The 13934-nt window shown below is 43.0% G+C and overlaps 3 protein-coding genes across 5 annotated transcripts; 1 reads left to right on the top strand and 2 right to left on the bottom strand.

Annotated features, from left to right (window-relative positions):
• The first annotated feature begins 16 nt into the window (after positions 1-16).
• LOC109541955 (mediator of RNA polymerase II transcription subunit 18) lies at positions 17-1044 on the top strand. Its single transcript, XM_019910961.2, has 2 exons — positions 17-685; positions 741-1044. Exons 1-2 carry the CDS (start codon positions 295-297, stop codon positions 1013-1015), a joined length of 666 nt encoding a protein of 221 aa, XP_019766520.1. The 5' UTR covers positions 17-294; the 3' UTR covers positions 1016-1044.
• Positions 1045-1785: 741 nt separating this feature from the next.
• On the bottom strand, positions 1786-5497 carry LOC109537304 (cilia- and flagella-associated protein 91). Of its 2 annotated transcripts, none has more exons than XM_048669435.1 (15): positions 5412-5497; positions 5277-5353; positions 4835-5129; positions 4647-4781; positions 4424-4593; positions 4206-4374; positions 3967-4152; positions 3762-3917; positions 3540-3712; positions 3095-3241; positions 2825-3042; positions 2590-2770; positions 2383-2533; positions 2169-2324; positions 1786-2085 (listed from the first exon to the last, which is right to left on the bottom strand). In XM_048669435.1, exons 1-15 carry the CDS (start codon positions 5458-5460, stop codon positions 1811-1813), a joined length of 2538 nt encoding a protein of 845 aa, XP_048525392.1. In that variant the 5' UTR covers positions 5461-5497; the 3' UTR covers positions 1786-1810. The 2 variants fall into 2 exon arrangements, with proteins under 2 accessions (XP_048525392.1, XP_048525391.1); XM_048669434.1 differs by having other exon boundaries at positions 5277-5371; positions 5412-5490.
• An 80-nt stretch (positions 5498-5577) lies between these two features.
• LOC109537293 lies at positions 5578-12741 on the bottom strand. Of its 2 annotated transcripts, none has more exons than XM_048669431.1 (14): positions 12546-12741; positions 12336-12470; positions 12115-12268; positions 11818-12060; positions 11553-11764; positions 11352-11496; positions 11097-11302; positions 10758-11045; positions 7624-7810; positions 7458-7571; positions 7152-7408; positions 6493-7096; positions 6282-6437; positions 5578-6228 (listed from the first exon to the last, which is right to left on the bottom strand). In XM_048669431.1, the coding sequence occupies exons 2-14, from the start codon at positions 12468-12470 to the stop codon at positions 5987-5989; spliced, it is 2943 nt and encodes a 980-aa protein (XP_048525388.1). In that variant the 5' UTR covers positions 12546-12741; the 3' UTR covers positions 5578-5986. The 2 variants fall into 2 exon arrangements, with proteins under 2 accessions (XP_048525388.1, XP_048525390.1); XM_048669433.1 differs by having other exon boundaries at positions 12599-12741.
• Positions 12742-13934: the final 1193 nt, after the last annotated feature.

Raw genomic sequence — 13934 nt, 5'->3', positions numbered from 1 at the left:
AACTAGGATAATTAGCCTGGGTGTTTGCGAAATTATAATTATTAAGTGCATAACAATTATCAGTCAGCACCTGGCTCAGTGGGGCCTGTGGCCATCAGCTAATTTTAAATTTTATAAAACTTAGTGCCTTTCTAGACTGCAGTGCAGGGATGCCATTTGAAGCCGGTTTGCTCATTAAGTGCGAGACTCACATAACCTCAGTTGTCACTGTTTGTGTTTGTTCTTTCAACAGTTATTCAAAAAATTGTTATTATTATTAATTAGAAATAGCGTGAGTGTAACACAGTACTTGCGATGGCGACTTTGGGGACCGCAATCGAGCTGTTAACTTCTGCAATGAAATCGAACATAATCCCCAACCAAGAGTACCTTCTGCAAGGGTCTGTTTTGGATCAGTATGTCGAAGTGCTTCTTCATCGGTTAAGGGGCCTGTGCGACAACGTGGACAGTGGGCCTGAAACATTCAACGATCACGAACTGTGCTACTCTTTGCGGTCAAACACCGCCAATTCCCCAATGGTGTTGCCTTTGCGGGTTAGACGAGCCCTGGATGTAACAGATGCCCCATTCCAGTTGCGATACGTCGGCCAGCAAGAGATGGGAGACAAAAACCGGCCGACAGTGGTTCGTTCTTGCATCGATATGGCCTGCAGCTCTACCATTATTGAGTTTCTTACTGAACTGGGTAAGAGCGGGCATTTTGGGTAAGCATTTGTGACTCACCAACTGGCTTTCTCCAGGCTGCCGATTGGACTTTGAGTACATCGCTAGGGGCTACATGTTCAGGAAGGGTCGGATGAAAGTGACTGTGTCCAAGATTTTCAAAATGAACGGAATGGCGAGTAAGCCGGAGGGCGTCGAGGCGATATCGCAGAGTTATTTGGTGGAACTATCAGTGCAGGCGCCTTTAGGCCAGGATGCTATTGCCGAGGATATGCGGGTATTTGCCGAACAGTTGAAACCTTTAGTGCAGCTTGAAAAAATTGACTATAAGAGACTGGGGAATATGATGTAAGTATTAAAAAAGGATAATTTTCAAAACAAGTACAAACTTGCTATTTATTTACATCGGGTCCTCCTGAAACCCTCTACGACTTCAACGCAAGAAAAGTTTGCGTATTTTGCGTTGAGTGTTAATACCACAAAATAGCGATCATTTGAAGTGTTTTTTACACGTAAAATCAACGTTAATGCTGGTGAAAGCCTAAAAGCGAGTGAAAGTATCCGGTTTTTAACATGGATGGGACTTGCATCCAGACATTTGCTCAGAAAAACCTGCCTACGTTTAATGGACATCAATTGGGGCACTTTTCAACAGTTTTTCGTACACTGTCACCTCGACCGCCGATGACAGATCAGTTTAAATGTTTGAAATCGTGTTGCCGTCTCTGTCAAATACGCACGCAAGGAGCGAGAGGGCCAATCTATTTTTTGACGGTTGGGGGGTTGTCATCCCGTGTGAGTGTTCAAGTGTTCAAGTAGATTAATTTTATGAAAAATTAGTGTTTAAATGTGGTGTAATGTTAAAAGTGTGAGTGAATGAACAAGACTAAAGAGGTGCGCTCGAAGTTGATTTAATTTGGAATCATCCAGCCAAAGTAATCGGGGGGTTCATGGCGTTCTTAGTCAACTGATGGAAAGTAGTGAATTTCAATGAAAACTGGCCGAAAGTTGCATTTTCCCTAAAACACCACGAGAAAAGTTGTTGGGGCAGCGATTTTCTATAAGGTAAGCATATTGCTAATTGCGCATGTGACGGCCTGATGCTCTGGAAAGTTACCCAAGTCTCTCAAACCCAATTGGAAGCCATTTATTCATCCGTAAAGCTAGAAGTGTCTTTAATAGTCGCATCCGTAGTAGCGGAAGCGCTTTCTTCATTGTCAATTTCAATAATTGTATCCAATTCTTTACCGAACGACTGATACCTCCGAGATCGATTCACCTCAGGAATTCGCTCCTGTATGTCGAAGGGCTGTTGGTCGTCGTTCTCCCTCTGTAGTTCCTCATGGGACGCCAACATGTTCAAGTACAGCTCAAGAATCTCTGGATGGGAACTATCTTCGCTCGCTAAATGAGACTGATGACCTACCAATGAGTGCAAACGGATTTAACATCATCATGTTTAGTGCAAAATTCACTGCTTCTTCGGGACTTAAGTCCCATCATACCTTGGATGGTGCCAGCCAGAGGAATAACTGAACCGGACGCATGCGGTTTCAGGTCATTCGCAGCACTTTCCAACATTTCCTCTATTTTGTACTGGTAGTGCTCTATAGTAGGGGATGATGAGTAGAGCGAGTTTTCATTGAAGCTGGTTTTTTGATCTAGTGCAGTCAAACTATGAGACTCCACGCGGCCCTTTAAGGTGGGGCTTAAACTCACCGACTTTGGGCATTTTTTCCAGCCGCTGATAAATCGTTTCGTGTACAGTTTTCAACTTGTGCTGCTGCTGCTTTACTATGGATTCGCGAACCGTTTGCTTCTCCACCTCTGGGAGAACGAAGTGATGCACCAGATCGGCTATGAGTTCGTCCTGAAACCCCAGGAAATTAAACTTTCCTGTTTATCTGCTAAAGGGCGTCTTTCTACCTCAGTATCGACTCCTTCCATTGCGTATGATTTGTCGATCTGATTCACCTCTTTTTCCACCTTATTGGCCAAGGCCAGAACATATCTGAGGGCTTCGTCTTTGCCGGCAAAATCCATTCCTTCAGTTATGATGTCTTGCAGATAAACGTCCACCGATTCTTGAGTCACCTTTACTATTTGCCTGGAAGTTTACTTGAGATTGAGCAAGTCTCTAAGAGTACGCGGGTTGTTTTACTTGAATATTTCATCGTGCTCTTTCCTCCGCCTGATTTCCTTTTGCCGTCTCCCCGCTTCGGCAGCTTCGCGAATATTTCGCTCTCGTTCATTCACCCAGCACATGGCGTGCGCTTTTCGCTCCTCTAAGAGTCTTCGCAGCTCTTTGTTGAGGAAATCCAGTATGGAACCCACCACCTGTCCCTGCAGTTTACCTAAAGTGCCTTGCAATCGAGACACCTAAATGCAGTTAAGCTGTACGTTAGCTTCTATTTGAATTAGTCTAATTCACCATGACGCTTTGGATGGTCTCCTCTCTTTGCTGCATCCGAACCTTCAGTTTCTCTTTGGACCTCAGCTCCTTTTGCTTCTTCAACAGGCCCACTGAGTACTTCAGTTCCTGGATCAGTTCTTTGCAGTTTTCTCGTCCTTCGTAGATCTGCCAATACCATTAGTATTGTTCGTTTTTTTTACTAATTGTTTTGATTTATTTTCCTCACTGCGTGTAATTGTTATTTTATTATTTTCTTTCCTGGGCTCCAGTCACAGTGTGAAACAAAAATTTTTTTGTATATCGTTTTTTTCGGTGCAACGAAATAAACGATATACAAAAAAATTTTTGTTTCACACTGTGACTGGAGCCCAGGAAAGAAAATAATAAAATAACAATTACACGCAGTCAGGAAAATAAATCAAAACAATTGGTATTTTCATTGATTTGCTCAGAATTGGATTACCATCATTTGGGTGGCTCTGCCCTCGATGATGCTTTGCAAATACACAATAGCCTGGTATTGGAGCTCTTTGTCTGGAGGAATTCCCTCGACCTCCGGAGTGAAGACGTCCTGGGCCACCTTTTGGTTGCGTATTCTCAAGGAGCAGGCTTTCTTCTCTGAAGCCTTTCGAAGATCTAACGGGGAACATTTAGTGTGCAAAATGGGATTGAACAGAGTCCTCACTTTGTAGCTCTTCGTGCAAACTCTTCAGAACTGGCGCTGTCCACTTGGTTTCGCGGATGCACAGTTGAGGCCCTTGGTTTGGATCCTTCCGCTCCATTCCTTTGAGGTTGGTGGCTTGGTTCAGCCATCGCGGCAGCGTGCTAAACTGCTCCACTCCTAGTGGAAGCTGCACGCTGATTATCTTGGGGAAAGTGGCGAAACTTACCGATAAACTGCGCCTGGTATCGCTTCATTTTTTCGTCGATAATTTGGTGCCATCGCTTTGGGTGCTCCCCGTTCCTCATCAGCGGCCCGTATAGTTCAGAGGCTTTGGAAATGTGCTCTTCTATTATGTCCGGTTGATGGTATTTGCGCTTGACCCCTTTCTCTTCCAGCTCCAACTTTCTGAGCTCTGCAATGCGTTTTGGTTGATTGGGTTGGGTTGGTTGTTGCGTCTGTGCTCACCTCGAGCGGTTTGCTTCCGGATTTTGTCAAGTTTGGCGAGCTTTTCCTGCTCTTTGGCTTTGATGAAGCGTTCGAGTTTGTCCTGCGCCCTATCGTGCGAGCGCTCGTGAATTTCCTGCAGCATTTTCTCCAGCAGCTGGAGGCGCAGCTCCTGGATTTCTTGAATTTCCTGGGAAAGCGGTCAGTCGGGGGAAATTGCCTGGGACGAGGGAAAATACCTGCTCCCTAAAGGCCCACTCGTCCTGCTCCAAAGCCTCGACGTAGTCGCGGAATTTTTGCAGGGAATTCTCGTCGTTTATATCGGGTTTCACTGCGTTTTCCCAGGCGCGCTTCATTCGGGCCCTCTCGATGAGGCGCACTTCGTGCACCCCTGCCGGAAGGCCGCTGGCTGAAAGCCCAAGAGGTGCTCAGGGACGGTTTCAACTGGCAAAGTTTCCTCACCCCATTTGAGGAACTCCAGCTTCAAAATCTCGGGCTCTCCTTCCCCGATTATTTTGTAGGGCGGCTCCCAAGGAATCGTCTGAGCAGTTGAGTCTCGATAGACTGTCTGCACGTGGACGCTCTTCTTGCCAGCTTCTAAAATTAGGGAAGCGGTAGTTTGGAGCTCCAAAGCGTTCACTCACCAGAACCAGTTAGTTTGTCGCCTTCTTCATAGACCTTTTGGGCTCTCTCGATGGTGAATCTGGGCAGGTGGTCGCAAACACCCACAAAGTCCTTAGGAGGCAGGTTGATGATCGGGCAGAAGAACTTGGCTCTATCAGCTCCGGCTACGTCTATGGATTTGGACATGGCTGGATCGGTTCTGTTCGAACCTTGCAGCCTCTCTTCGTATGGGAGAATCGGCCTCTGTCGCCGCTGAACCAGTTGGATTCGGGGGTGGTTTGGTAAGTCCGAGAACATGTTGGGGAAAATTGGGCATAATTGCTGGAAAAAACCATTAGTTGCTGTTTAAAAGCCTTGGCAATTGGGGCATAAGGGGTGGCTAAAATGCACCTCCCTGCTAAAGTGATTGGGAAGGGAAAACTGCCGACTCATCGTGGGTAATCCATTAAGTTGCAGTGAGGTACTTACGAATTTTATCGAAGACATTTTGGCGATAATCGCCGCTTTGTAGTGGTCCACCGGCCCGGAGACAGTGAAAATTGGGTCTGAAAGTGCAGATGTTTCTAACCCAGTTGATTAGGTTCGGCTTAGGACCCAACCTACCATACATATAATCGTGGGGCCTGTAAGGCACACAGCGTTTCGAAATCATTTTGCTCAGATCAGTGGATGACTTCTGGACAATTCGTTGTCAGCAGCGACATGGATATTATGTCGATATCTGTCTGTCCTGGGCATTTTAGTTGGTAGAGGCAAGAGAAGGCGATAGTTCAAATAGTCTATATCGTATATTATGCCTACTGCACTTTAACATACTGGCCTAAGTGGTAGTGGAAAGAAGACTTCGGTAATACTAGTTAGAGTTAAAGAATAATTGAATCCGTTCCAATTCCGGTAACACTAAAAGCCTATTTCTAGGGACAATTCATATCAAATGCTACCTATCTATTGATGTCCACTCACTCCACAGCTAACAATCCCGGTGATTAGTGTATGCGCAATTTTGCCTCAATTTACAGTATGTACACGTTTAGGGAACCTTTACGTTGGTATGCTTTACAGTAATTGAAAAAATATATCTTCCAGACCGGGAGCTTCAGGTTAAAATATTAGGAGATATGTACAGGTAGTGGTTCAAGTCATAAGGACAAAATCAATCGGGTTTAAATAGCTTCAGTCTAACTTCCAAAAACGCCATCGCCCTTCCGCCCAAGATACTCGGGCCAAGCTTGTAGATGCTTGGGCAAAAATCCGACGCACTTTTTATTTGCGCCCTTCTTCAAGCTATTGTCGCATTCGCACTGGACCCGTACTCTATACACAGTCAATTGGCCCAATTTGACTTGTCCCAGTTGGTTGAAGTAGCCGAAAGTGCGCCGCATGTTGTCCTGTTGCGATTTGCATTCTTGCTCCTTGCTTTCTGTTTGAAACGCCCCCAATCAGTGAGAAACTTTTCGCCGGTTGGCAATTTACCTGTGGAGGTGTGGGCAGCTTTGTCGCTGACACAGTCCTGGAGGTCTCTAGATAGAAGATCTTCTAGCGGCGCTTCTAAGGGCTGCCAGTATTTGATGAAAACCACGTCGATGGAGCTCGACGGGCTTTTGGAGGCGTTGGCACTTAGCACGGCACCTGAAAGTTTGAGGCGTTTTCCCGGTTTGTTGGAACCCTTGAGGTTGAGGCTTACCAACTGATGTAACTCGGGGCGCACTTCTCCAGGCCACATCCCAGACATCCACCCCTCTTTTTCGTCTCAGAAATCTCTCCTTGTCTTCGCGCTCCCCCATCTCGTTCTCGCTCTCGATGTCCCACAAGGTGGTCGAGTGGTTCTGCAGCTGCAGGGCGTCGTTCTTCTGTTCGTCTATGGTTGTTTTGATTTCCAGATCCCCCATTTTCCCGACCAGATGCGAATTGACGTCGCGTTGTTCGAATTTCATTTTCTTCAGGCGGGTTTCTTCGTTTTTAAAGTAGGTGTCCTTTAGAATGTCCGTAGGCAAAGAGTCTTCGTCGTGCAACAGCCTGTCTCTGGCCAATCGCACGTTGCGGTAGCCGAAGATTTTTTCGGATAGGTTTTTCTTTTTTGACTGCGCGGATTTTGCTTCGGGGGTTTCCAGCTGGGGGTTTTTCTCCTTGCTGCGCGGATCCCGATTGTTCGCTGGCAATTTGGAGCCGATTTCATCGAAAAGCATCTGCTTTTGGTTGTAGGGGATATTGTCGTCTCCTAGGTTGTAATTGGAGAATTCCAAGTCGTCCTGATTGGGCATCCACATGTAGTCATCCGGTCTGGGCTCCTAAAGGAGAACTTTTCCCATAAAACTACTTGCTAAATAAAACCCCCGCACTTACTTCAGGTAGTGGTTGATCGGCGTTGGGGGCCACATTGAAGTCCTTTACTATTCCACTGGGTCGGTCTTTGTGTCTGAAGTTGGATTTGCCGTATTTTCTGATGGCGATTTTCCCGTGCTCGCCCCAATCGCTCTTCTGCTGCTCCGGGGGCGCTTTTTCCGGCTCACTCGGCTCATATCTGGGATGGCTGGCTTGGTATTCTCTTAGAGCCTTTAGAGGCGACTTGGAGTTCAGGTATTCCGTTCCCACTTTGAATGCTAAATTGGCAATAGTCGCAAGTTTAGGCGTTTGAATGCGTTTGCTTACCTGAATCGTACACCGTTACTCCGGGCGGTTGATGGTATTCATTCAGCCCGTTTAGTTTGAGGATAATTGAGGAGTTGAACTTTTTCCTGCACTCATCGAACACTGTTAAGTACTCTAAAAGGTTGAAGGTTCAATAATCCGGGCGTGGGCAAAGCAGCCCGTTTACCTGGAGTTTTTTGGTACGTGTTCAGATTTATTTGGATATCGGTGTTGAAGCATTCGCTGGTCCAGAACAGGAAAATGTCATGCCCTTCGCCCTCCATACTGAGGGTTAGGCCGTTCATTTGGGTTATCACAGCCCCACTGATGGGCGAGTAAATCGGTTGTCCGGTACGTCCGTCGATTACCGAGGTCTGGACAAGAATTCAATGTGAATTTGGGCGAGATCAAGGCACTGATTTTGGAAAGATTGCAGCTCTTTTTACAGCTTTAGAGTATCAAAAGGCTGAAGACTTTTGAACTGTAATGCATGGGGTTATAGTGGGAAAACCTACTTATGTTTTCGCTGCGAGTTGTTACTAGTTTTTGAACTGCATTTTTAATCCTTCGTGTTATCATCCGAATAAATGTCGATAAATGCCAACTTTTAACCATCTAAACCCCAATTTTTTCCTTGTGCCGCATACTTGCCCCCCGATTTTGGGCTTCAAAAGGCAACATTTTACGAGCTGGTTTAATATCTAGAGAAGAAAAGTGAATACCATCTTTTTTAGACAAATCGAACTCCTAAATGCGCCGATTTTCTCACGATTTTTTTTTGATTTTGGGTTTAGAACGGTTACGAATTTGTGAAAACTGTCTTGAGCGCCGATGTCTAAATAAAAAATTCGTAAAAATTCTAGCGAAGTCAATCACTTTTCTAATTTTTTTACCAATTGTGCCTTAATCGCACTGTTGAATAATTCTGAATGCTTTTATTTAGCTTCAGCCGTTCCACAGTTATAAATTTTTGAAGATAAACTGTCTTGATCGTCGATGTCTAATGAAAAATTCGTAAAAATTCTAGCAAAGTCGCAACCAGTTTTCTAATTTTTTTACCAATAGAGCCTTAATCGCACTATTGAATAATTCTGAGTGCTTTTATTTAGCTTCTGCCGTTCCACAGTTATGAATTTTTGAAGATAAACTATCTTGAGCGTCGATGTCTAAACGGAAAATTTGTAAAAATTCTGACAAAATCGCATCTAATTTCCTATTTTTGCACCAATAGAGCCTCAATCGCTCCGTTGAAGTGTTCGGATGATTTTTTGTCAGATTGTTGGGTTTTTAAGTTGCCAATTTGTGAAGAAAAACTGTCTTGATCGTCGCTGTCTAAATGGAAAATTCGTAAAATTTCTAGCAAAGTCGCAATCAGTTTTCTATTTTTTTGCCAATTGAGCCCTAATCGCACTATTGAATAGTTCAGAGTRCTTTTCTTCAGCTTTTGCCGTTCCACCGTTATGAATTTTTGAAGATAAACTGTATTGAGCGTCGATGTCTAAACGGAAAATTTGTAATAATTCTGACAAAATCGCACCTAATTTCCTATTTTTGCACCAATAGAGCCTCAATCGCTCCGTTGAAGTGTTCGGATGATTTTTTATCAGATTGTTGGGTTTTTAAGTTGCGAATTTATGAAGAAAAACTGTCTTGATCGTCGATGTCTAAATGGAAAATTCGTAAAAATTCTAGCAAAGTCGCAACTAGTTTTCTAGTTTTTTTACCAATTGAGCCTTAATCGCAATATTGAATAGTTCAGAGTAATTTTTTTCAACTTTTGCCGTTCCACAGTTATGAATTTTTGAAGATAAACTGTCTTGAGCGTCGATGTCTAAACGGAAAATTTGTAAAAATTCTGAAAAAATCGCACCTAATTTCCTATTTTTGCACCAATTGAGCCTCAATCGCTCGGTTGAAGTGTTCGGGTGATTTTTTTTCAGATTGTTGGGTTTTTAAGTTGCGAATTTGTGAAGAAAAACTGTCTTGATCGTCGATGTCTAAATGGAAAATTTGTAAAAATTCTAGCAAAGTCGCAACCAGTTTTATAATTTTTTTACCAATTGAGCCTTAATCGCACTATTGAATAGTTCAGAGTAATTTTTTTCAACTTTTGCCGTTCCACAGTTATGATTTTTTGAAGCTAAACTGTCTTGAGCGCCGATGTCTAAACGGAAAATTTGTAAAAATTCTGACAAAATCGCACCTAATTTCCTATTTTTGCACCAATAGAGCCTCAATTGCTCCATTGAAGTGTTTGGATGATTTTTCATCAGATTGTTGGGTTTTTAAGTTTGCAAATTTGTGAAGAAAAACTGTCTTGATCGTCGATGTCTAAATGGAAATTCGTAAAAATTCTAGCAAAGTCGCAATCAGTTTTCTATTTTTTTTGCCAATTGAGCCCTAATCGCACTATTGAATAGTTCAGAGTGCTTTTCTTCAGCTTTTGCCGTTCCACAGTTATGAATTTTTGAAGATAAACTGTCTTGAGCGTCGATGTCTAACTGGAAAATTTGTAAAAATTCTGACAAAATAGCACCTAATTACCCATTTTTGCACCAATAGAGCCTCAATCGCTCGGTTGAAGTGTTCGGATGATTTCTTTCCAGATTGTTGGGTTTTTAAGTTGCGAATTTGTGAAGAAAAACTGTCTTAATCGTCGATGTCTAAATGCAAAATTCGTAAAAATTCTAGCAAAGTCGCAACTAGTTTTCTAGTTTTTTTACCAATTAAGCCTTAATCGCACTATTGAATAGTTCAGAGTGATTTTTTTCAACTTTGCCGTTCCACAGTTATGAATTTTTGAAGATAAACTGTCTTGAGCGTCGATGTCGAAATGGAAAATTTGTAAAAATCTGAATAAATCGCACCGAAATTCCTATTGTTTCCACCAATAGAGCCTCAATCGCTCCGTTGGAGAGTTCGGACGATTTTTCTTCGAATTCTTTGGTTTGTGAGTGACGAAGTTGTGAAAAGTCGCAACCAATTTTCCAATTTTTGTACCAATAAAGCGTGAATCGGTCTATTGAACTGTCTTGAGTCGATGCCTAAATGAGAAAAAAAACCGTTATTTCGGTTTTTCGGAAATCACATTTTTTCGATTTTTCTGGAGATTCGCAATCTCATCAGTAGAGGCATTTTGAGACAACTGAATCACCTGAAAATTGAGGCAAATCTACGCGATTCTGACAAGAAAACTTTCTGGCATCACGGGATTTCAGATAGGTATAAATTGTTGCAGCAAGGGATAGAAAGAAACCCGCTCCAACCTCGCGCATTGTCTTTATCCGTCCTTGGGGAAAATTGTGTTAATCTGAGGCTCACCTCTGTGTAATTGTAATGGAAGATGCTGTCGTACTTCTGGTAGACAACCAAAAAGTCCGGCACTTCGTCCAAGTTGAAAAATGCGGGCGTTGGGCTCATATCGGTTACTCCATTCGTAAACGTGTAGCTCCAGATGGTGTTCCACGATTTGCCATCGATTGCCACTACGGTAGAATTGTACATTGAGGCGACGATATCGGGAACACCATCCCCTGTTATATCGGCGAGCGCTGGCTGGGTAAGAATACCCTTAAACTTGTCTTCGTACAGGGTGGTTGACTTGTTTTCCTACGGTGATTTTACTAAAGTTGGGGCGCAAATGTGACGCTGAAAGTTTACCAAACTCTCCAAATCGTTGATAGGAACCACGCTCAAGTTTCCTGGAGAGTTGGGGGTGCCAGTCCCGAACAGCACCATCAACGAGCTTTCATTTTGCTTCAACAGTTGAGGCATGAAGAACGTCTTGCTTCGATTGGGGGTTTGCACGCGCTTAATTTCCCGCCCGGACTTGCCTGATAGCAAGATAATGTGCCCGCTGGTTTTATCTGGAAGATTTTGGCTCGATTCAATAAATTATGCGGAATCACCCAGCACCTTCTAAGTAGGAGTGCGACGTGATCACATCGGAAATATTGTCTCCGTTGCGGTCGTCGATGAAATTGGCCACAAACACGTTCATTTTGCCCATATTCAACATCCAAACATCTTCGCCGGTCCTCGAGTCTATCACCGCAATGGTCTGAAATTTTAATCCAGCTTAGAAAACTAAATTTCCAGCTTGAAAAACTCACTTACCCCATCTACTCCCACAATTAAGCAATCGTTTGTCCCATCCAGATTCACATCGGCTGTACAGTGGACGCCAAAAATCGTATCGTTCAGCCACCGCTTCCATATGGTGTCTCCATTTCTTCCATTCAGAGCGATTATGCCTCCATTGCACGGTGGAGGCATTCCCATGAAAATCGGGCAAAAAACATCGTCGGGCATCACATGGTCATTTTCACCTAAAAAGTGGAATTTTGCCGGATAAATGAAAGCCTTTCCAAAGGATTCTCACCAGTTCCAAATCCGAAAACGACATCTTCAACGCCATCATTATCTACATCGATAGCCCGAACTGGTGAGTCGGTGGTGAGATTCGGCAAATTTATCGCCCAAATTTCGGTGATTTTCAAACTGGAACAGGGCAGCCGATCATCCCGGTTTCTCGGCTTGTTGGCTTTGGATACGATCCAGTCCTTGAGCCGATCCAGCGGCAATGGATAAATGGAAACTAGCACCACCACCAAGATAATCAGACCTGGATAATGGAGATTAGATACTAATAATTCTGGAAAACCTTTGATGTGATTACCGATTAAAACGCTTAAGGACAGGAAGACGTAGCAACAAGGTTTACACCAGGCACGGCAAGAAGGCCTGGGCTTCAACCGCGATCCCGATTCGTGCTTTCCAGACCGTCTTCGTGGCGCCATCAGCGGCCTTTTAACGTTTAGCTCTTCAGCCAACTAGAAAAATCAAATCAACCGGTTGAACTTTGCCGATTTGAATGGCTTGGAAGCTGTTGCAGCCGACCTTAAAGCCATTTTTCCCATCTCTAATGAACACTTCATCTTCCACGTCGCTCAGATCGTCCTCATCTAGCGATATGCTTTCTCTGATCTCCCCTTTGAGGTTCATTCCGGAATATGTTGCAGTTTTAACCACCATCTGAAATTTTCACTTGTTCACTGTTCATCTATCTTCATTGCTGGAGTGTTTGCAAACAATATGTTAGACACTCACATCCACTATACATTTAAATGCACGTTTCTGTTTTATATGAATATCTCACGTACAATTCAGCGCATTTACACTGGAAAGGCCACTATCTCCTTTCTAAAGGACGATTTTGCCAAAATTTGGACTTTTCTAGTCACTGTTGGCTTTGCTGTTGCTCTCGCATAGCGGAAAACAGATGTTTTCCCTATCGGGAAACGGTGCGTCGTTTTCCTCTGGAAGTGCACAAACTCGTTTTCATTGATTTTCCTATTCCGGATTTATTGCGTTTGTGGCTCGCTTCCGAATACGAATTATTATATGTGCAGTTGTAATCACTAATTTTAGCTGATAGAATCAGGAAAAATGTTGAATTTTTTCTGGTTTCAAGCAGGGTTTTTAGTTTAAATATTTTGATGCTTTTATCATAATTTTTTTCGTTGAGTTGCAAATTAATTTGAGACGCCGGGTATATGTAGGGGCTACTACTACTAGAAGGCCGCGCAAGAATGACAGCAAATGTCAGAAGTTTCCAGTTTGAAATCCCCGTTTTTAGCTTACGCGACTCTACCATTTGGTGGAATTTTTGCCAAGTTGGCGAGGGAAACTTTGTTTTCCACAAAACCACCAATTCGCTTCTAAAACTTAAAAACTGTGTCAATTTTAAGCGATATTAACGGAGCGCTTTGCGCATATTCCTTTCCATTTGCCACTAAACAATTGAATAATGCGTCAAAATTGCATGTGCTTCAACTCCTTTAGGATGTTTTTTCGGAAATTCTGGCTTGTTTATAAGGAAACTTTCGCTTAAAATTAGTTAAGTCTATTTGTTAGTTAAGTTAAAAAAAAAAGTTAAGTCTATTTGCTGTTAAAATTCACATTTTCCGAAATTAAACATGCCCCAACAAAAAAAAAATATTGGTAATTTTCACTAGAAAAACCATTTAAATCCAGGGTAAATAAAAGTAGCCTTCTCATTAATATTTTGTCTGCCAACATCGATATTGTCTTATCGTATTACTGTTTATTATAGTCTTATCAATGAGCAAATTTAATAATTAAGACCTTATACAAATAGACGGAGACAGATATGTTCGCTCTCTTTTTAGCGGCCCAGACACAGAGTTTTCTGGTGGTGTGCTAACCTGTGGCCGCTATTGAAACCTTCAAACTAAGTCAGTGTTGCCGGAAGAGACCCACATTATAAATTTTTCAGGCAATACATTAATTTAGCTTATTATTTACAGCTATTAAATGCTAAATGAATAACTGGTTAATAGCTTCAGGCCCACCAGCCATAGCTTGGAAAATCACCACAGCGCACACTTTTGGCAACGCTGGGACTTATGCTGTCCTAGTCGCTCTTGGCTAGTTGCATATCCCCATTTCATTTCACTGCTCGCAATTGTTTTATCC

The sequence above is a fragment of the Dendroctonus ponderosae genome, unplaced genomic scaffold (assembly GCF_020466585.1).
Source record: "Dendroctonus ponderosae isolate FM_Combo_2020 unplaced genomic scaffold, Dpon_F_20191213v2 Dpon_F_20191213_8, whole genome shotgun sequence".
Taxonomy (NCBI): domain Eukaryota; kingdom Metazoa; phylum Arthropoda; class Insecta; order Coleoptera; family Curculionidae; genus Dendroctonus; species Dendroctonus ponderosae.
Note: the sequence above shows the minus strand (reverse complement) of the source record. Positions and strands in the feature narration are given on the sequence as shown.